This window comes from Rhipicephalus microplus, chromosome 9 (assembly GCF_043290135.1).
Source record: "Rhipicephalus microplus isolate Deutch F79 chromosome 9, USDA_Rmic, whole genome shotgun sequence".
In the NCBI taxonomy this organism is placed as follows: domain Eukaryota; kingdom Metazoa; phylum Arthropoda; class Arachnida; order Ixodida; family Ixodidae; genus Rhipicephalus; species Rhipicephalus microplus.
The window spans coordinates 6149091-6170109 of record NC_134708.1 but is presented as its reverse complement, the minus strand read 5'-3'; the positions used below and the strand labels follow the sequence as shown (position 1 = coordinate 6170109).

The window sequence follows — 21019 nt, the reverse complement described above, 5'->3', positions numbered from 1 at the left end:
CACGTGGCTCAAACAGAAAGAAAGAAGCATGAAATGAACGCACAGCTATACAAAGGACAAGTGCGAACAATGGTCACTATTCACACTTCTTCGTGCGTGAGTAGCGCGCTCTTCCCGTAAACGCGTAAATTTGCACAGCAAGTTCGAAAACGTTTCACGCACACAATCGCTCGTGGTTTGAGTGACGCATTGATGTCGACTGGGCGATCGGAGACGTTGACTTCATAGTTGTTTGTTGAGACCTGATTTAGACCAATCGACGAGCTGCGTCACGTCTCCGATCGTCGAGTTGACGTTGCTTCTCGTGGGAGGAGGTTGGTCACGCGTAGGAATGGTGCGCGAGCCTGTTTAGGGGGTGTGTGAAAAACACTGGCCTTTCAAAGCATGCTACCCCTTGCACTGAAAATCAGGGGCGTGGCCACGGGATAGCACATTGGGCAGGTGCCCCCCACCCCCATAATTATTTTTTTTCTGTGGCACAAAGACTGAGAAACGACCATTTTAAGGGGGGTGCCCTTCCCGAAATTAAAGTGGTGTCCTTCTTCCCCCGAAAAAAATTTCGAGCTACGCGCCTGCACTGCATGCAACCATATGTGAAAGCGTCACCAACACAGCCCGCGTTCAAATTATATTGTAGTAATCTACAATTTAATCTTTCCGAGTAACATCACATAATAAAGAGTTTGCGCTATGTGCTTAAGCTACACACTAGGCATAAGAAGTCGCTATCACGTTCAACTCTTAAAGGCGACGCTTAAGGATCCTCCAATTTTGTGTTCTAACACTTGAAAGTGAAAAGCTCATATCAATTGGGGTGTTAGGTCCCAAAACCATACGATATAATTATGAGAGACGCCGAAGTGGAAGGCTCCGGAAATTCCGACCACCCGGGGTTCCTTAACGTGCGCACTGACATTGCACAGCACGCCGGCTTCTACCATTGCACCTGCCATGGCCGGGATTGAACCTGGGAACATCGGCTCAGCAGCCCAGCACCGTATACCCACCGTTCCACCGAAGCACACCGAAAGCGAAGCTCGGACGTCCTCTTAGTTATAGACATTCTGAAGGATTCAGTGTTCACTGTGGCATACACTCCTCTTTATTAGCCATTTATAGTCTCTTTAAAGTTGATCAATTTTACCCGTAATAATGTTGCAGGTGCGGTACTACTGTGCAGCTGCGGATGGAACATCTGCTGGGCCGCCACGGTGCAACGATCCAGTCGGGCAGCTAACGGCTCCAACAGTGATGACGTCAGCAATGGCTCGTGCCACAACGAGGTGGTCACCGAGTGCGTGCGCAAGCTTGACCTGTTGTCACGCAACAAGAGCCTCGCGTTCGCCACCACCGAGGCCGAACTGAAGCGGATATGCGAGTGAGTTTTCCACGATGGAGTTCACGTCGTCTCAATGTGGCTATTCGAGTTACGGTGGTTTACTTGAACTGGTACAGCAGGATGCGGGAGCAAAGAAACTGCCGACTATAGGCCTGCATTCCACACTTAGCGGGCAGGAAGTCCGATCTACAACTGCATATCCTTGCGAAAGGGCATTTTTAACGAGCCGTAACTTCAAGAGAAACTGCATCATGCAAAATGTTTTTATTTATTGTAAAAGCTGATTTGCAGAAAAATAAATAGGGAAAGTTTAAGAAATATAAAAAATGTTTTTTTTTCATCTTCGTCAAAAGTTTCTCTTACATGATCTTTTCTTGAAGTTGACGCGATTATATCTTTTCATTGAGAAGTGTTATTAACATAAGCTTTGGCAGTTTTTTAAATAAGCCTGCTGCAAAAGTAATGCGGAATTTTCACTGCTTTGTCGTAAGTCCTTTTTGAAATAAAGGTGTGCAAAGTAGACAAAAAAAAACGTTTTTTTGTGCCAATTTTGAGATTTCTATAAAAATATCTGAACTACTCAAAGAAGCAATAAATACCTGAACGTAAGCACAATTACGCCTATATTTAGCTTAACAAATTCTAAACACGCACCTTTAATATATTATGTGTATTTCATCGCCAACTTTGAAGAGAAAGAACAGCAGAACTGGTAAGCGTAGCACTTCACCATTTCGTCATTATTCATTTATTGTGCTTCGAAAAAAGCTTTTTTTTTACAGCAAAACCACTTGCGGATCTCTTCTTTACACGCATCTGGTAACACTATATAAAATTTTAAAAAGAAATTCAAAAGGGCGACCAGCCATGCTTTGTTTGATCTTACGTGGAATCGCCCTTTTAGTATGTTTTTAATACAGAAAGAAGATATAGTTACCTGTTATTGCGTGGTTTCAAGCTCACTACTGCCATTAATACTCCTTGCCGCCGAAACAGTCATTGATATTAACGGGAGACATTCCTGGCGAGAATAATTATTCGATGAAATTTCTTAATATTCTTATCCCACGATGTATAGATTCTTCTTTGCAACTATTTAGTAGGAGGTGAGGGCCGAGATAGCGCAAGGCTTGCTCTGAAGTGAAGCTGTTACTGCGGTCTATTGGGGCCACCTGGGTTTGTTGTGTGAAAACATGAACATGCCTGTTATTTCTTATTTTTTAAGGTTGTCACACCGGTCCCGTTAATTAGGGAGGCAATCGCCGGGCTAATTCCAAGAGCCGATGTATCGGCCCCCCGAACCGCACCACGAAAGCGTGGACAATTTAGAAGTGGTCCTTTTTGGCGCGCCAGCGGACGCCGGCTGTGGCCCAAAGAACAAGTCAGAGCCGAGAGTTGATAAACAAACAAATTATATTCTCAATAATGGCAGATCGAAAATAATACACAAAAATGCACACTCCACAATAGTTGCATACAATATGTCACCAATCAAACCAATCAATCAACGTACTACACAATACAATCAGCCACACGTGAAACAACGGACACGGACAACAATACGCACTACAATGCAGTCGCATGCATTGAACAACCAAGACACCTAAAGACTAAAGAGATAGAAAACCTATTCAGTCCAAAGTTCTTGGAACCAAAGTCGAGATGATACTCTTCCGAGAATCACTCACTCAAAGTCCAGCGTTGTTGTCGTTCCGCAGCTCTCGAAGTTTCTCTTCCAGGAAACCTCCCGTCTTCAATTGGCCACTCTTGCAACTTCAACTTCTTCGCTGGAACACGTCGGCTTCACACACGCAGCTGTTGCCCCGCGTCTTCGCTCGATAGCGGTAAACACACACTCTTGCCGGTAGCTCGAGTCGTCACCCCTCAGGTGGAAATCCTCTTCACCTCCGGCCTCGTCCCTACGGACCAAAACTTCGCCGACCACACGGCGGAATCCCTACGCGCTCTGGCGCTCACTTCCGTCTCCTCCTGATTTCTCGTCTCGGCTGCTCGATTAAATACGTTCCGCGCCACCTTCCAGAAAGTTCTACTCATTTCGTCGGCGCGATGCGCAACGAAGGCTGGGGAGAGGCGCGAAACGGTTATACTGCCCTCCGCGTCGGATGACTCATCTCGGCGTGACCACGCCTCCTTCGTTCTAGAAAAATCGCGGGCTTGCTCGGCCGCCGTTGTGGGGTGAGGAGGTTCGTCGAGGAAGCCACGCTTCTGCGGGGAGAGCGCGCGCCCGGGGAGCCTTGGCCGTTTGTTTTCTTTTTCTTTCCCTTTTTTTTTCTTTTGACTTCGCGGCGTTTCTTCCGCGCGTTACCGCAAGAATTTGTGGCACGCCTATTTTTAGCGCTCGTTCTGTGACACTGCCCCCCACTTTAAGAATATTATCTCATAATATTCAAAACCACACAGACGAGCGCGAACAGTCACCACACACTCTCACAGACTGTAACATAGTCCGTCGCTCATGACACTTCACATTCATAATAGATCACTTAATACAATTGTACATTGTAGTTCAATTCCACAACACATGAAATATAGCCACAGGTACACGACTACAACACTTCATCACTCATTCCAAACAATACAAACGTACAAAGTTCTCTCATTACAAAAATTATACAACACTATACATCACATCACAGCACAGACACTTCGACACTTGTGACACAGGATAACACAATATTAACACAACATATGGCACTCAGCACTGCCCAACACATTCTGATTCGACCTCAGCACTTATCCTGAGTATTTCGAGCAGCGCTTGCGCCCCCTTTTGCGGTGCTCGCTCGATCTCTTCTTGTGTTTCCACGTTCGGCGAGCCCTTTCCAACGACGATATCTGAGGCGTCGTCTCAGCCATCGCTGTCTCTTCCGACACCGTTAACGCGTCATTACATTCGACGGGTCCTGTCTGTTTATTTACCCGCTTGATCATGCCTCTACATTTTGCCCGGCTGGCCAACTCCGTCTCCTTTACACTGTCGGTCGGTTGAGGTCGTGCCGACGTAAGTCCGGTTGCTCGGCCCGCGAACTTCTTCGACACGATCGTCTTTTCCTTCGCTGTCTCTTGCGCCGCAGCTTCACCTTGGGCTCTAGTGAGATCCGTCACGGGGTGCTCGTTCACTGTGTCTCGCGGCCGCTGTGTTGGCGAGGGCTCTATCTTCGGGTCTTCTCCCAAACATTCTGGATCACTTGGCCCTCGCGCCCCGTCGATGTTCCCGATGACAAGGTCATACAGGGGGGTCGTCATGCATAAAGCAGTAACCTTCCCGCTGAAGTACGGGGTTTCGACCTCAATTTCTGCTTCGGGAAGCATCCGAACCGTACGATCAATTAGGCAAACCGGTTTCGTTCTGCCTGTCAACTCACTTTCCCGTACCAAATCTCTCCGCACGATAACCGTGGAGCTGCCGGTATCTCTTAACACCGTAATCTTTTTGCCCGCAACTTTTCCAGGCAGCGTTGGCATTCCTTTCGTAACACCGGTTGGCTGTTTTGACATTACAGCACCCACAATAGGAATTTTCTCCCCATTCTTCAACTCTACGAATCCATCAGTGACGGCATTATTATCAGATTTCGGTGCTGCTTGCACACAGGATACCTGGTGAATTTGACTCACTCCATTCCGACATGCATCTGCTTTGTGCCCAGTCTGACCACACTTGAAACATTTTACAACCGTAGGGCTCGTAAAGATCGTTCGACAGTTTTTCGCGCGATGACCCACTCGGTTGCACAGAAAACATCGCGGAATGCTCTCTGGTGCACGCTTCTTTTCTTCGGGAGCCAATTTCTTCGAATCATCGGGACAATCTTTCTTGACCTTGGCCAAATTAGTTCCACCTTGCGCTTCCAGGAATTGATCAGCCAATTCAAGCATTCCTTCAAGTGACTCAGCCTTCCTCTCTTTCAAATACAGCGACAGGCTTGGGTGGCAACTAGTAAGAAATTGTTCTCTAATTAGGAGCTCTCTAAGTTCATCGTACTACTGCGCTGTCCCTGAAAGTTCAATCCATCTGTCGAAATAATGGCAAAGTCGGGCGGCATACTGCGTAGCTGTCTCACCGTCAGCTGGCTTTCCTGTCCGAAATCTGTCCCGGAATCCTTCCACAGTGAATCTAAATCGCTTCAACAAAGCAGCTTTCACCTTGGCATAGTTGGCTGCATCGGTCGGCGTCAGCCTGCCGTACACACTGAGCGCTTCACCACTCAAGCAAGTACTCAAAGCAGTTGCCCATTGATGTTCCGGCCAATTCTGGCTCTTCGCAATCGTCTCAAATCTGTGGAGGTACGCGTCTAGGTCGTCCTTCCTTTCATCAAACGCTACGAGCAGCTTGCTTGGGTTCAAGCGGAAGCCGTGATCTTCCCGTTCGCTGCTTTCCACTCTAGCTTGGACGGGAGTTACACTTCGCTGTTGCAAACGGAGTCGCTCGAGTTCTATCTCGTGCTGTCGCTGCCGTTCCCTTTCCTCTCTTTCTTCTTTCGCCCTCTCAGCTGCCAGTCTTTCTCTCTCCAGCTCCAACTTGAATTGCTGCTCTCTTTCTTCTTTCAGCTGTCGCTCCTTTGCCTCTCTTTCTTCTCTCGCCCTTTCGGCTGCCAACTTTTCTCTCTCCAGCTCCAACTTCAATTGCTGCTCTCTTTCTTCTTTCGCCCTTTCAGCTGCAAGCTTTTCTCTCTCTAACTCCAACTTCAATTGTTGCTCTCTTTCTTCCTTCGCCTTTTCAGCTGCCAACCTCTCTCGTTCCAACTCAGCTGCCTTTTCTTCCTTAGCTCTCTCAGCTGCCAACCTCTCTCTCTCCACCGCCTCTTTCTCCTTCTGGCTTACCCACTTCCGTAGTTCGGCGCCAGAAAGACCCATCTTCTCACCAAGCGCAACTAACTTTTCGAGATCCATTGTGTCTCGCAACTCGCAAATAAAACCTTGCCGCGTGCAAAAAGTATCTGCCTAAATCAGTCTATCGGAACACTCCCCTGCACTCGTTAACGAGAACACTGAACAACACACAAAATCGGTCCGATAGCAGTATCAACAACTCGAGGCTCTTTCTCACTTCTTTGGACACACTGTGCACCAAAAGGTCCTGTTTCGCGGACGCCAGATTAATTGTCACACCGGTCCCGTTAATTAGGGAGGCAATCGCCGGGCTAATTCCAAGAGCCGATGTATCGGCCCCCCGAACCGCACCACGAAAGCGTGGACAATTTAGAAGTGGTCCTTTTTGGCGCGCCAGCGGACGCCGGCTGTGGCCCAAAGAACAAGTCAGAGCCGAGAGTTGATAAACAAACAAATTATATTCTCAATAATGGCAGATCGAAAACAATACACAAAAATGCACACTCCACAATAGTTGCATACAATATGTCACCAATCAAACCAATCAATCAACGTACTACACAATACAATCAGCCACACGTGAAACAACGGACACGGACAACAATACGCACTACAATGCAGTCGCATGCATTGAACAACCAAGACACCTAAAGACTAAAGAGATAGAAAACCTATTCAGTCCAAAGTTCTTGGAACCAAAGTCGAGATGATACTCTTCCGAGAATCACTCACTCAAAGTCCAGCGTTGTTGTCGTTCCGCAGCTCTCGAAGTTTCTCTTCCAGGAAACCTCCCGTCTTCAATTGGCCATTCTTCCAACTTCAACTTCTTCGCCGGAACACGTCGGCTTCACACACGCAGCTGTTGCCCCGCGTCTTCGCTCGATAGCGGTAAACACACACTCTTGCCGGTAGCTCGAGTCGTCACCCCTCAGGTGGAAATCCTCTTCACCTCCGGCCTCGTCCCTACGGACCAAAACTTCGCCGACCACACGGCGGAATCCCTACGCGCTCTGGCGCTCACTTCCGTCTCCTCCTGATTTCTGGTCTCGGCTGCTCGATTAAATACGTTCCGCGCCACCTTCCAGAAAGTTCTCCTCATTTCGTCGGCGCGATGCGCAACGAAGGCTGGGGAGAGGCGCGAAACGGTTATACTGCCCTCCGCGTCGGATGACTCATCTCGGCGTGACCACGCCTCCTTCGTTCTAGAAAAATCGCGGGCTTGCTCGGCCGCCGTTGTGGGGTGAGGAGGTTCGTCGAGGAAGCCACGCTTCTGCGGGGAGAGCGCGCGCCCGGGGAGCCTTGGCCGTTTGTTTTCTTTTTCTTTCCCTTTTTTTTTCTTTTGACTTCGCGGCGTTTCTTCCGCGCGTTACCGCAAGAATTTGCGGCACGCCTATTTTTAGCGCTCGTTCTGTGACAAAGGTGATAAATGACAGAACGAACCAAGACGGATCAGAAAGACGAAAAGAGACATGCCTGTGCGTGGAATAACAACACCATTATTTTTTTTTCTGAGATCTTCTAGCTTAGAAGTAAAGTATCGAAGGCGCAACAAACGTTTTATTGAAAATACTCTCATTTATTAATATTTTGGCAGGTCAGCACAGAAATGAAAGTGTGAACAAGCAAGGAAACCAAAATAGTGTCCACTGTGCAGCTTTCAGCGATGTTCTGGCACAGTGTTTATAAATCAAGAAGCCCTGAAGCCCTTCTAAGCACTTCATATGAGGTAGGATGAAAAAAAGAAACGGAAGGACATGGGGGTTACTAATTTAGCTGCATGTAAAAAAGTGCCAGTAGAGAGAGAAAGAATAAAATGAGAAAAAAGGGTCAGCCAGAATTGTAGCATCAGGATTGCTACCCAGCACTGAGGGGAAGAGGAAAAAGATGGTAAGGTAGAAGAAAGTGAACAAGAGGAAAGTGTGGAGCGGGGGTGCTACAGCTTATTCAGGAGGCTCCTGCGACGCACGAAGTTGAATAAGACCTTGATTGATTTTCGGTGCGAAGGGGGGCCTATACTGGAATTCTGAGCTTCACATTGCAGGGTTTTGCTACAACACAGTTCGTAGCACGTAAGAATCCCGCGCTGAATCTCGTATGAGAGAGAAAAAAGTAAAGATTAAGGAAATACATGAAGCTTAGAGGAAGTTTGCCGCCTGTTAATCAGCTGTACTAAGGAAGGTAAAAGGGGCCGGAGAACAAACTGTCTTTGCATCGCAGCCACCTCACGGACGCCATGGAATGCGTGAACGGGTTCACGCAGCGCTGCTTCAACGAGCGACAGCGCGAGATCTACAGACGGCTCACCAGCGGAGCTGCTCAACTCATCGAAGACTTCTGTCAGGAAGGGTCTCGGTTCAGATTGGGTGAGTGCGGTGCGCCCTTCCACCATCTCGACGCGACACGTCACTCGCTTTATGCCGAATGCAAATTCTTTTGCTGAAAAGCACCGTTCGAAGGTTTGGATGTTGCGAGGATGACAAACATTGTAGCAAGCAATAGGTATTGCTGGAACGAGCTACATATGCTGCGCGGGGGGAAACACGTGGCGAAAAATACGTGGATGAAGGAGACACGGTGGCTTGAGGGGCGCTGTACTGAAACTTTATTGCGACGATTAAAACCAGTCGTTTTTACAATGCAAAACACCACACCACCTTTCCAATCAAAACTGAAAAGTCAAAAAGTGACAAGTAAGCATTCAAATTGTCGCTGAAATCTGACACGCGTACTTATGTAACACCATGCACGAGCAGTTTGTACGCTATAGTAAAAGACCTACAGTTGAAATCAGATACAGTCAGGCCTCAGCAAAGATTAACAAGCAAGGGGAAAAAATCAACAAGCTAATTTCTAGACGCAAGTACTTTTACCGCTTGATGAATTAGCAGTGAGTGAGTTCACGTATAAACACACTTGTTATTATTCAAGAAGCGTTAGCCGCAACAATCTGGTTCAGGCAGGAACCCGGCAAGCACGAGCCACACGGACGTCAATGTCTTCTTTCACGCTGCCACATGGCGCCACTATGCTCCGGTACAGCTTGTTCGTTTTTTTTTTCGTGCTGCTTGTTAAGGCCTGTCTGTATTTGCTATCATCTGTTTGATTTTTACTACAGTGAAGATATTGCGCGTGCGCGATGTTAATCAAGCGCTTGTGCCGGCTTTTAGTGCAGTGTTTTATAACTTTTTTCTTGACGCAACAGTTTTGATTGGAGAGGCGGCGCGGTGTTGTGCACCACTGCAAGAACGAGTCACTTTAAATTTTCAGATGAGAATGGCCATGTGGATGTCATAGTGCTTTAGCAGCAATTATTATTAATAGTGGCGTTGCTATTTCTGAGCTATATAGAAACAGAAAAAATACCCAGGAAGAAGCAGATAACGATTGTCTGAAAAATACGCTACGTCCATGTGTTTATAGTGAAAAACACATATATACAGGGAAAAAAGACGAAAATCGAAGAAGAGGGGAGCATTGAAAAGTTAAAAGTCCAAAACGACACGTAACCCCACGCACTGAATGAGCGTTGTAAATGTATAGTATACATCGACACCAGAACTTTCTTGTGCAGTATAATGCAAGCGTGCGCTTTATGTTTTTTTTCCTGCACGATAATGAACATAGTTCCTTTGGTCAGTCCCCAATCTATGTTTGAGTCGAGCTTTATGACAACGCTGCTGCCGCGGAAACAGCATAATGAGCTTGCTCGTATACCATGAGTGTCGTACATCATATCTTGGTTAAATTATTTTTTTATTTACATAGTCCTCAAAGCGCATAAAGACGTTACAGAGGGAGTGGATAATACAAAAAATGCAGTGAAAACAGAACGCAGAAATAAAACAAAAAAATAATGAGAATACATAGATATCATACATATTGCCACCTACTTCTAGTAGTGGGTCGTATGCCAAGGTGAAGGCTCACACCACGAAGAAGAAAGAAGTGCGCGTGGACCCCCGCTCTAGAAAACAAGCCCAACCGACGCGCTTGGTTAGAGCCCTGTTGCTCGGACATCAATAGACCTTGTCGACATCCCCTGGAGCGACGTGACAATTGGTGGAGGTGCGGGGTAGCCCCTCACGGATGTTTCAGACCCCTCCTGGAAGCAGCACCACAAGCCCAGTGCGAGTCCACACTCCCGTTCATCGGACAAGCCGCAGGATCAGGGGATTGCCACCCGAAGCTGACCCTACAGTTCACACCAGTATGATGAGCACGTCCGTTCAAACCCCTTTAACAGGAACGGGAAACCCCCCGGTGACTCGGTACACCCTCGAAAGTCCACAGGTTCCGACACCGTTTCATGCCACCGAGCTCGAAGACGTCGAGGAATTGGTTGGTCGACTTCGAACGCGTGGCTGCTTTGAACGACTGGAACGACGCGGCCAAACTACGGCGTGTGTACTTCTATTTGGAGGATGGAGCACGTACCTGGTACATGAATCACGAGGAACAGATGACATCGTGGCCCGAATTCCGCCGCCGGCTGTTGGACACTTACAGAAGTGCTGATCGCCACGAACGAGCGGAGCGAGCGATCCAGGCCCGCATCCAGATGCCCAACGAAACTGTCATGACCTATGTGGAAGATATAACGCGCCTGTTCCGACGGGCTGATCCAGGTATGACAGAAGAAAATAAGTTGCGTCACCTGATGCGGGGAGTTAAGGAGCAGCTTTTCGCTGGCCTTGTACGGAGCCCTCCGAGCACGGTCGCCGAGTTTTGGTCTGAAGCCGTCACGATGGAAAAGATGCTTCAGCATCGATCCACCCTGTATGACCGGCAAGTGAGCACGTCCACTGCTCAAGTTCTCACGACTTTTGGGAACAACACCGAGTGTCTGCGCGACCTTATCCGCTCTATAGTACGCGAGGAGCTGCAAAAGGCTGCCACACCACCACTACCTACGGTGAGTTCTATTGCAAGTATCGTCAAGGACGAGCTGCATCATGCCCTGCGTGACCCTGTGAGTCTGGATAACGCCACACCGGCCCCGGCTGACTACCACCGTGCGACTTATGCGGAAGCCTTGAAGCGCCCAGCTTCCTCTTCCCCGCTGTTTGCTCAGGCACCTCCTACAGTTTCACTTCAGTCGGCGCAGCCTCTACGGTACTACGAGAACACACACGCGCGCCCCCACCCCTCGTTTACGCCAACCCTGTGCATCTTGCGGAACAACCAGCGCACTACCTTGACGACAGACGTGCTTCGCCTCGGAAATCTGATGTTTGGCGCACTCCTGATCGCCGGCCTTTGTGCTTCCACTGCGGTGAAGCGGACCATTAGTACCGCCAGTGCCCATACCGGCGCCTCGGGCTGCGCGGCTTTTCAGTATATTCAGCGCCTCCTCGGTATGGCCAGTGACCCCGGGACATTGAGGATTACCTGGCTCAACAGCGCATGTCACCACCTTCTGGACGACAGCCGCGCTCACCGTCGCCGAGGCGCTTTTCATCTTCGCCACAGCGCCATGCTGGCGCACGGTCCCCCAGTCTCCGCCGGGAAAACTAACGCAAGCGACCCTTGGAGGCGAGGTCGCTGGCAGTCTACGTGCTGAAGACCTCCGATCAACGCTAACAGTAAAGGGTGTGGATTCGACTGAGCGATATGTGCGGCTTTCTCTGGATATACCGGTGCTGATAGACGGCTATGCAGTAGGTGCTTTAGTTGATACCGGGGCTGACTATTCTATACTAAGCGGGAAAATGACCAGACTACTAAAGAAGGTAATCACGCCCTGGCATGGCTCTGTGATTCGAACGGCTGGTGGCCACACCGTCTCTCCGCTTGGAACCTGCACGAGTAGAGTTCGGGTCTGCGGCTATACTTTTGTAGCAAGTTTCCTTGTGCTCCGTGAATGTTCTCGCGACGTTATTCTTAGTGTTGACTTCCTGCAGGAGTATGGAGCTGTCATTGACCTTCAAGAGAATCGCATCACTTTCTCAGCCTACCGAGCAATCGACAAGCAGGACGACCAACAACGTGCCGACATTCTTCGTGTTTCTGCTGAAAGTATAACGCTTCCTCCAAGAGCCAGTGTTATTGTCGACGTCACATGCTGTGGATCGCAAAATGGTGAAGCGATTGCAGAAAGTAATTTTGAACACCTGCTCACTCAAGGTGTTTGTGTGGCTAGGAGTATCATACAGCTACGTGATGGCCGATCTCAACTGCTCGTTACAAACTTCAGCAACGAACACCGACACCTTTTCCGTGGCACTTCGTTAGCGTTTGCAGATGAATTAGGTACCGTTCCCATCTGCTTCTCGTCGGACGCAGTGGAGGCCGCCGATACGTCTTTAAGCAATATCGATATTAATTCTAACCTCACACCAGAAAACCAGACAGCACTGCGAAAACTCTTGCTTGAATTCAAGTCATGCTTCGCTGCTTCCTCTAAGGTGCGCCAGACTTCGATCACTAGGCACAGAATCATCACTTACGACCACGCCCGCCCAGTACACCAACAGCCTTACCGTGTGTCAGCGAAGGAACGAGAAGCCATTCGTACGCAAGTTCGAGAAATGCTTGACGACGACATCATCGAGCCTTCCAAAAGTGCGTGGTCCTCTCCGGTCGTCCTAGTCAAGAAGAAAGACGGAACGCTACGTTTTTGCGTCGATTACCGGAAGCTGAACAGCGTGACTAAAAAGGACGTGTACGCGCTGCCACGCATCGACGACTCGTTAGACAGATTACGCCGCGCCCACTATTTTTCCTCTTTGGATTTAAAAAGCGGGTACTGGCAGATCGAGGTTGACGAGCGAGATCGCGAGAAAACGGCCTTTGTTACCTCTGATGGCCTGTATGAATTTCGAGTCCTTCCTTTTGGTTTGTGCTCAGCGCCCGCAACCTTCCAGCGAATGATGGACACGGTGCTTACTGGTCTGAAATGGCAAACTTGTCTCGTATACCTTGATGATGTTGTCGTTTTTTCTGAAACCTTCCAGCAACATCTTCATCGCCTCAGGAGTGTGCTACAGGCTATTCAATCAGCAGATCTTACACTCAAACCGCAGAAGTGTCACTTTGGTTATGAAGAGCTCAAATTCCTTGGCCATGTAGTCAATGCGAAAGGAGTCCGACCCGACCCCGACAAACTTGCCGCTGTAGCCGCGTTTCCGCATCCTACAGACAAAAAGACTGTTCGGCGCTTTCTGGGCTTGTGCGCCTACTATCGACGATTTATTAGAGGGTTTTCGAAGATAGCGGAACCCTTGACTCGCCTTACACGCGACGACACACCGTTTGTATGGGCTACCGAACAACAGGCTGCTTTCGCCGAGCTACGACAGCGGATGCAGTCAGCCCCTGTTCTTGCGCATTTTGACGATGATGCTGACACAGAGGTGCACACTGACGCCAGTAACATCGGCCTCGGCGCAGTGCTCGTCCAGCATCAGCACGGCAAAGAACGAGTCATTGCCTATGCCAGCCGCTCACTGTCCCGTACCGAGGTGAATTACACGACCACAGAGAAAGAGTGTCTCGCAGTTGTGTGGGCGATCACCAAGTTTCGCCCGTACCTCTATGGTCGTCCATTTAAAGTGGTGACGGACCACCATGCCCTCTGCTGGTTGGTAAACATTCGTGATCCTTCTGGACGACTGGCCCGATGGAGCTTGCGTCTACAGGAATTTGATGTTACCATCGTATATAAGTCTGGACGGAAGCATGAAGACGCTGATACGCTGTCGCGTGCACCCATACCTTTAGTCAATCAAGAAGAAGACGACGATGACGGCTTCCTGGGCGCCCTTAGCTCATCTGACTTGAGCAGACGCCAGCGAGAGGATGAAGAGATTCGACCGCTCATCGACTATCTGGAGGGTCATAGCGCCGTTATACCTCGCCATCTATTTCGTGTCATGACGTCTTTCTGCCTCCGAGGTAATGTCCTGTACAAAAAAAAAAAAAACGCGCGTTCTACGAGCCGCGCTTACCTCCTCGTCGTTCCGAAGGACATGCGGGACGAAGTCCTCTCCGCGTGCCATGATGAGCCCACATCTGGTCATCTAGGTTACTCGCGAACGCTCGCCAGAGTAAGTGAGGCCTACTACTGGCCCGGACTTTCAGCAAGCGTGAAGCAGTACGTTAAAAGCTGTCGTGAATGCCAGCGTCGAAAGTCGCCACCAAGCAAGCCGGCTGGATTACTTCAGCCAATTGATCCACCCCACAAGCCATTTGACCAAGTCGGCATGGACATTCTCGGCCCATTTCCTTTATCGTCCGACGGCAACAAATGGGTCATTGTTGCAACTGACTATTTGACCCGCTATGCTGAGACACAGGCGATACCACGAGCCACGGCTTCTGAGGTAGCACAGTTCTTCATGTGCCACATTGTTCTGCGCCATGGTGCTCCATCTACAGTGATAACCGACAGAGGAACAGCGTTCACTGCACAGCTTATTGATGAAGTTTTTCGGCTAAGTAACACTAGGCATCGAACGACGACTGCTTTCCATCCGCAGAGCAACGGCTTAACCGAGCGACTAAATAAGACAGTCACAAACATGATCTCCATGTACATCGACGTCCAACACAAAACATGGGATTGCATTTTGCCTTATGTGACGTTCGCTTATAACACCGCCGTTCAAGAAACAACCCGATTTACACCATTTCGCCTTCTCTACGGCCGCGAAGTTCAGACGATGCTGGATGCGATGCTTCCTTATGAAGGCGCTGATCGATTAACAACTGACGCAGAAGAATTTGCAGAGCGTGCCGAGGAAACTCGCCAGCTCGCCCGGCTACACATTGGTCAGCAGCAACAGGTTGATGCACGACGTTACAATATGCGTCACAATGACGTATCTTACAGTCCGGGAGACCAAGTTTGGGTTTGAACCCCTGTTCGACGCCGTGGCCTCTCCGAAAAGTTGCTCAGCAGATACTTCGGTCCGTATAAAGTAATACGCCGCGTGAGCGACGTAAACTACGAAGTGGTTCCGGACGCTACGTCGTCACGATGGGCACAACGAAGACAACCGACCTCTGACATAGTTCACGTGGTGCGCATGAAGCCCTATTTTGCGCGTTCCTAAAAGACCACTTTTCCTGTGTTTTTTTTATTTGTGCTCTGACAATTGCCTCATCATTGGTGAACTTATCGCGTCTAACATTTGATTATTGGTACCCTTTTTCATTGTTTAACCTACTTTGTTTTGGTTTTTTTTTTCAATAACTTTACAGCATCGGGACGATGCTCTTTCTTTTTTTTGTTGAGGAGGAATATTGCCACATACTTCTAGTAGTGAGTCGCATGCCAAGGTGAAGGCTCACACCACGAAGAAGAAAGAAGTGCGCGTGGACCCCCGCTCTAGAAAACAAGCTCAACCGACGCGCTTGGTTAGAGCCCTGTTGCTCGGACATCAATAGACCTTGTCGACATCCCCTGGAGCGACGTGACAATATCATGTGAGACATCATAGGTGAAATCAAGAAGCGGACATGGGCCGGGCATGTTGTGTATAGGCAGGATCACCGCTGGTCATTAAGAGGGTACATGTTCAAACAACAACAAGAAAATACAGGCTTAAGACATAATATGTTAGTGCAGTCCTGAAAGATGACGTGTCCCCGATGCATGTGACGGCGCGGGGGGGGGGGGGGGGGGAGGGCGGTCAAGTTCGGCACTGATTTTTGGCCGAAAGGAGACTGAAAAAAACATTAGTGCGTCAGAGAGAAACAAAACCTTTCTACTGACGATCAAGAGGTGATAATATGTATGAAACTCTTGAGACGAGTTCCTGTTTGGTGAATTGTTTTGGTTGATAACTTACTAAAACAAACAAACAAACAAACAAACAAACAAACAAACAAACAAAACAGATCGAATATTTTTTTTTGAACTTACAAGCGCGTTAGTCCAAGGTACGATTTGATTAACACATGTTAGTGAGAATAGCTTGAGCTAAAGAAGTGTAAATTTAAACGGCTTGTTTGTTTCTTTATTGCACACAATCATAATGTGAACAAACACACAATAATGCCAAGGAAAGTATAGGAGATGCTATTAATAGTAACTGTAATGTAAACGGGGAGAATGAAAAGTTGACGGAAATATATCTTGGCGCTGGCATTGACAGGACCTGCGACCTTCGAATAACGTGTTCGATGCTCTATGAAATGAGCTACAGTGAAATTCATCCAAGCATGTACTGCATAAAGGGCACAGAGGCATGTTTTTGACCAAGCAGCCCCACGTCCCATTTTAATGGCAATTGACCTGATGATATTATTAAAAGTGACCTTCAAAGTGAGCAATACTCGGGTAATAATAGAATATAAATGTGCTTTAATAACTGTATTAACGAATAGTGATATGTAGAAGTAAACATATTATAGTTCAATTAGCTTGACTTTGTCACTGTTTTTCACAATATTGAAACTGACCACAGCAGCTTAGGGCATTGTATGTTTAATAGTAAGCCTGGAATCCGACATGGCGCCTGTTGTGGGAACCGTCGCAATTACGAAGTGAATTTCACCATGGCGCTACTGAGAAATAACACAATATGTGGTAAAACCCGTGTATGAAATATTTTTGGCACAAAAGATGCTATTTCAAATGTTTTGTGTGTACTGCTGCAAGCAAGCTTTGAATTTATCAGTCGAATGGTTTCTAGTGAAGGCGTTAGGTGATCAATGACAAAAAAGAGCTCTTCTATTTATTCCTAACTTATACCACGAACACGTATCTTCGTATTTTTCATCAAAACGCATACTTTGCATTCATGAGATCTATAACCAGAGCCTCTCGGACCTCATATTTTTAGAGTACAGAAATGACCCTGAGCGATTTCTCGATACCTACACTAACAATCCTCGAAACTACAACTTTAGACATGCCACTTTTTTTTTAAACCAAGAACTAGAACAACCTATGGTTAGCAACATTTAAAATGGCAAATCCTTAGTCTACTTAACAGTCATCCCCAAATACTAATTCTCATAATGCATGCTTCTTCCATGTTTTCTTTCAGAAAGAAGTTGAAGATGTACTTCTTAGATTACATACGATATGTGTGCACTTAGTTATGCCATTGTCTTGTATTTGTATGCATGGAGTGTTTTGTATATACCCACTTTTCTGATTATTCAAGTACATATGCTGCCATATGCAACACTGGTGTCCGCACCAGTATTTTTCTCTTGATCGCCTATGTTTAATTGCTTTGCAATGATACGTGTATGTAATCTAACCAATTTTTCGGAGCTTTGTTGTAATCATTTTGTATAAGCTCTCTCCAAGTTCTTCGCAATGTGATTCTGTTCTTATGCTTCCTTTTTCTTTTTTTTTTCCAAAGCAGTCGCTCTGTGTGAAGAATGTACGGTGTAGTGCTAGAGGTCTAGTCAGGCGACCCACAATGTCGCCTTTCGTCTCCTGCACTACGGCAATCATGAATTGTCAAACAAATAAATAAAGAAAAATACAGGGAATGCCATTTGATTTTCCCATGTGGCACCACGTAAATTTGTACTAAGTCTGAAGTGCCCATGTGGCACGGGTATCATTTCCTATTTGTCGTGCAGCCTACCTGAAGCATTCCAAGTGCTACAAGCAGTTACAAGACGACTACAATTACTGCGCGGCTATCTACATGGCACAACGAGCCGGTCTTCAAGGACAGATGCTGAGCACACAGGAGAAGATACGACTTTCTTGCTGGCAAGTTCACGTCGACGTCATCGTTAATGTTCGCTCCACTGCTTGTTTCCATCATAGACATGCGCAAAAAGGAACCATGCATCTGCCCCCCCCCCCTTTCCTAATTGTTGAAGGGAGACGCTGTGTCTGCCCATACGTTTAATAAGTTATGGACGCGCAGCTCTTTAACGGTAATGGTGGCAGAAGGCCCTCGGTGTTGGATTACGGGAAATGTTTACTTCCTATCAATACTTGAGAAAAATTCTGTTTTTCTCATTCAAATATAAAAATATAAACGAAGGCCTTTTTTGCCACCATTGTTTTACAATGAATACTTCTTTTCACTTGGTTGTTACAATATACAAAAGTTCAGAAACAAAAAAAAAATTATATATTTATATATGCAGTTGTACATTGGCAAGTTGAAAAAACCTTAGTAGGGAAAAGTAAACGCGAAGTCGTGGGCGTCCTTTCGATATGATCCCCTCAATATTAATGATAGATCTTGGTGTCCCCAAAAAAGCGTTGTAGCAATTTCACCGCTTTGCAATTTATCTTAAATGGCCACGGGCCTAGCATATTTGACAGCGAAAATCTAGCGCGTGGCATTTCTGTTCGATTCACCATGCGTGTGTGTATTTAGTACAGTCGAGCAATACATAATACACATCCTCGAGACCGCACGGACAATGTTGACAAAGGTGCACGCTGAATCCGAAGTAAGAAGCGCTTTTTGTACACTGAAGGTGGGCTGTTGTGAGAAGCACTTCATCGCTTTGTTTTTTATTCCTTTTTCATTCATTGTAAAGCATGTTGTCCCTTGGGCTCGACCAATCCGGGGAAGAGAGGGGGGTGCGCTGAGATGAATGTTCGCCCCCCTCTCCCTTTTTCTTTACGCCGAACCCTGCGCATGCCTATACTTTCCATCAAAGTGGTACCGAGACCAATTTTCGAAGCTAAGTTTTTTCAAAGCTCTGTAAAAGCTCATAACACATATTTCATTTTGGTCTAAACATGAATACTCTCACAGTGCACCTACTGACGTTGACACCACCATGACGTCAGGCTCTCAGTTCATGGGACTTCACGAACCAGTATGGCTAGTTGTGTTTTAAGTTTGAAAGCTGCTGTAGTTGGTGATTGATCATTATACCGTACGGTGAAGTAGCGCACTTCTAACGGGGATGAAGGGGACACGATGTGACGAGTGTCGTGTCATGTTTGTCACATTAGTCGCCGTACAAAGTTAGCCACTTCACCTTCTGGCGTGATGGTTAGTTTCAGTGAAGTCAGGAGCCAAAACACTCAACATTTACGCTTGTGCGTTATCCGAAACACTCAAAATGGCCACCTGCAGTACGTCATTGATTAAGCCACGCAGCGAGCGGTGGTGGAAATGTCATCGTATCTTGCGAGAGCCCGTGAGCACGGTGTTGTCACATTATGGTGTGGTAGAAACCTTGATTAATGTGTGCGGTTCTAACGTCCCACAATATGACTATGAGAGACGCCGTAGTGGAGGGTTCCACAAATGTTGACCGCGTAGGGTTCTTCAACGTGCACCCAAATCTAAGCACACGCGCCTACAGCATTTTCATCTCCATCGAAAATGCAGCCGCCGCAGCCGCGATTTGATCCCGCGATCTGCGGGTCAGCCGCTGAGTATACCTTGGCCACTAGAGCACCACGGCGGGGCTGCAGTAAAAACCTAAACTAGCTTTAATACTGTAGTTACGTTTTCAGGGTTTCCTTGCGCTTGCCAGTATATTTTTCAACGCTCTTGAGGGCAGAAGAGTGAGAATTGAACATTTTCGTGTCAGTACCCTTGTAAGAACTGAGTGATGTATAATTTAGGCTATAGCATTTATCCTCCGCCTGCTTTTTGGTTCTGTCATCTTGCTGCTCATATAATATCGTTGTAATAAATCTAGTTTAAGTGTCTACAGTTTGATCAGAACGCGTATTTATTGAGCACTGTAAACGTTAAACGTTTAGTGGGCCTTTATTATTGAGACAGAATCGTCTATTAAACAAACACCGATGTCCAACACTAAACATTCGAAGTTTCCGACTTTGTAATAACAATTTTCGGAAACATTCATTTTTTTTCACTATCTCTCTGGCAAAAACGATTTGTTTTCCCCTTTAACAATTACCTGGCTTCAATATTTATTTATGCAGCCAAATGGACGGGTACAAGAACTGTGCCAAAGCGGCGGTGCTCCGTCGTTGCAACGCGGAGGCGGCCGAGCTCGCCGAAGACATCATCATCAAGGCTGGTGGGTACCTTGTGTCGACGCACTGTGCCGGGTACCGGGTCGACGAGCCCACTTGCAGCAGTTGCTCTACAAGGCTCGTCCAAGCTCTGAGCGCAACGTTGGCGGCTCTCGCATGCTGCCTTGTTGTCTCCAGGAAACCTTGAGCAACGTCTTGGGACGACCTTGAGGCCAAAGAAAAGTGAACTAGGTGGCTGGTCCGCAGTGATGTGGTTGTCGACCGTCACGAAAGTGTTCACTTGATGTCGTGGGGTGACGACGTCCTGCCATTAACGTTACCCTCTGCAGCTTCTTCTTCAGAAGACAGTTGTCATCACACTTCGGCGTGTAGCAGGGGAAGGATGGACATTCCAGCATTTTCAACGCAGAGGTCGGGCAAACGAATTGAAGGCTGTCAGCGAGGACCAGCCAAAAAGTGTGACTATACCATGTTTCCGGAAGTAATGCCCAACATTGCCATGCTCCTCAAGTCATCAGCTTTCTTCGCACCTAATGACACAAACTGCGAACAGACAGCTGCGAGCAACATACGTTCACGTTTGTAGCGTGTTGTCAAGTACTTGTCAATGCACCTGCATCGAAAGTAGATTTGATATTGTTATACAAGACGGAGAAGACACCACGCGGAGTTAGTGTGCAATTCTGTGTGACGTGTAGCACTGTTCAATATGCTCTACACTACGATGGCGTGTGCGGTGATTTGCCGACAGTTACAGACTTCCTGACCTTCATGCCCGCTCGATGAAATTGCTATTACCCGGACGTGCGCAACGAAAGCAAGGCATAAAGTGTGGCTCGTCCGATCGCCATGACTTGGTCCCGAAGTTGAAGCCAAGAGTAACAAGGGTCCATGAATGTGGTCATCGCCCCTCTGATAACAGTGACCCCGAG

At 47.5% G+C, this 21019-nt stretch overlaps 1 protein-coding gene across 1 annotated transcript in view; it reads left to right on the top strand.

Moving 5' to 3' along the window:
* LOC119164829 (uncharacterized) overlaps window positions 1-20676 on the top strand; it is a 49318-nt gene extending 28642 nt beyond the window's left edge. The window contains exons 2-5 of the mRNA XM_075874287.1: window positions 1162-1378; window positions 8411-8556; window positions 17738-17873; window positions 20034-20676. Coding sequence (XP_075730402.1) covers window positions 1162-1378; window positions 8411-8556; window positions 17738-17873; window positions 20034-20274 — 740 coding nt within the window. The 3' untranslated portion in view covers window positions 20275-20676. The remainder of the gene's footprint in view (window positions 1-1161; window positions 1379-8410; window positions 8557-17737; window positions 17874-20033) is intronic.
* Window positions 20677-21019: the final 343 nt, after the last annotated feature.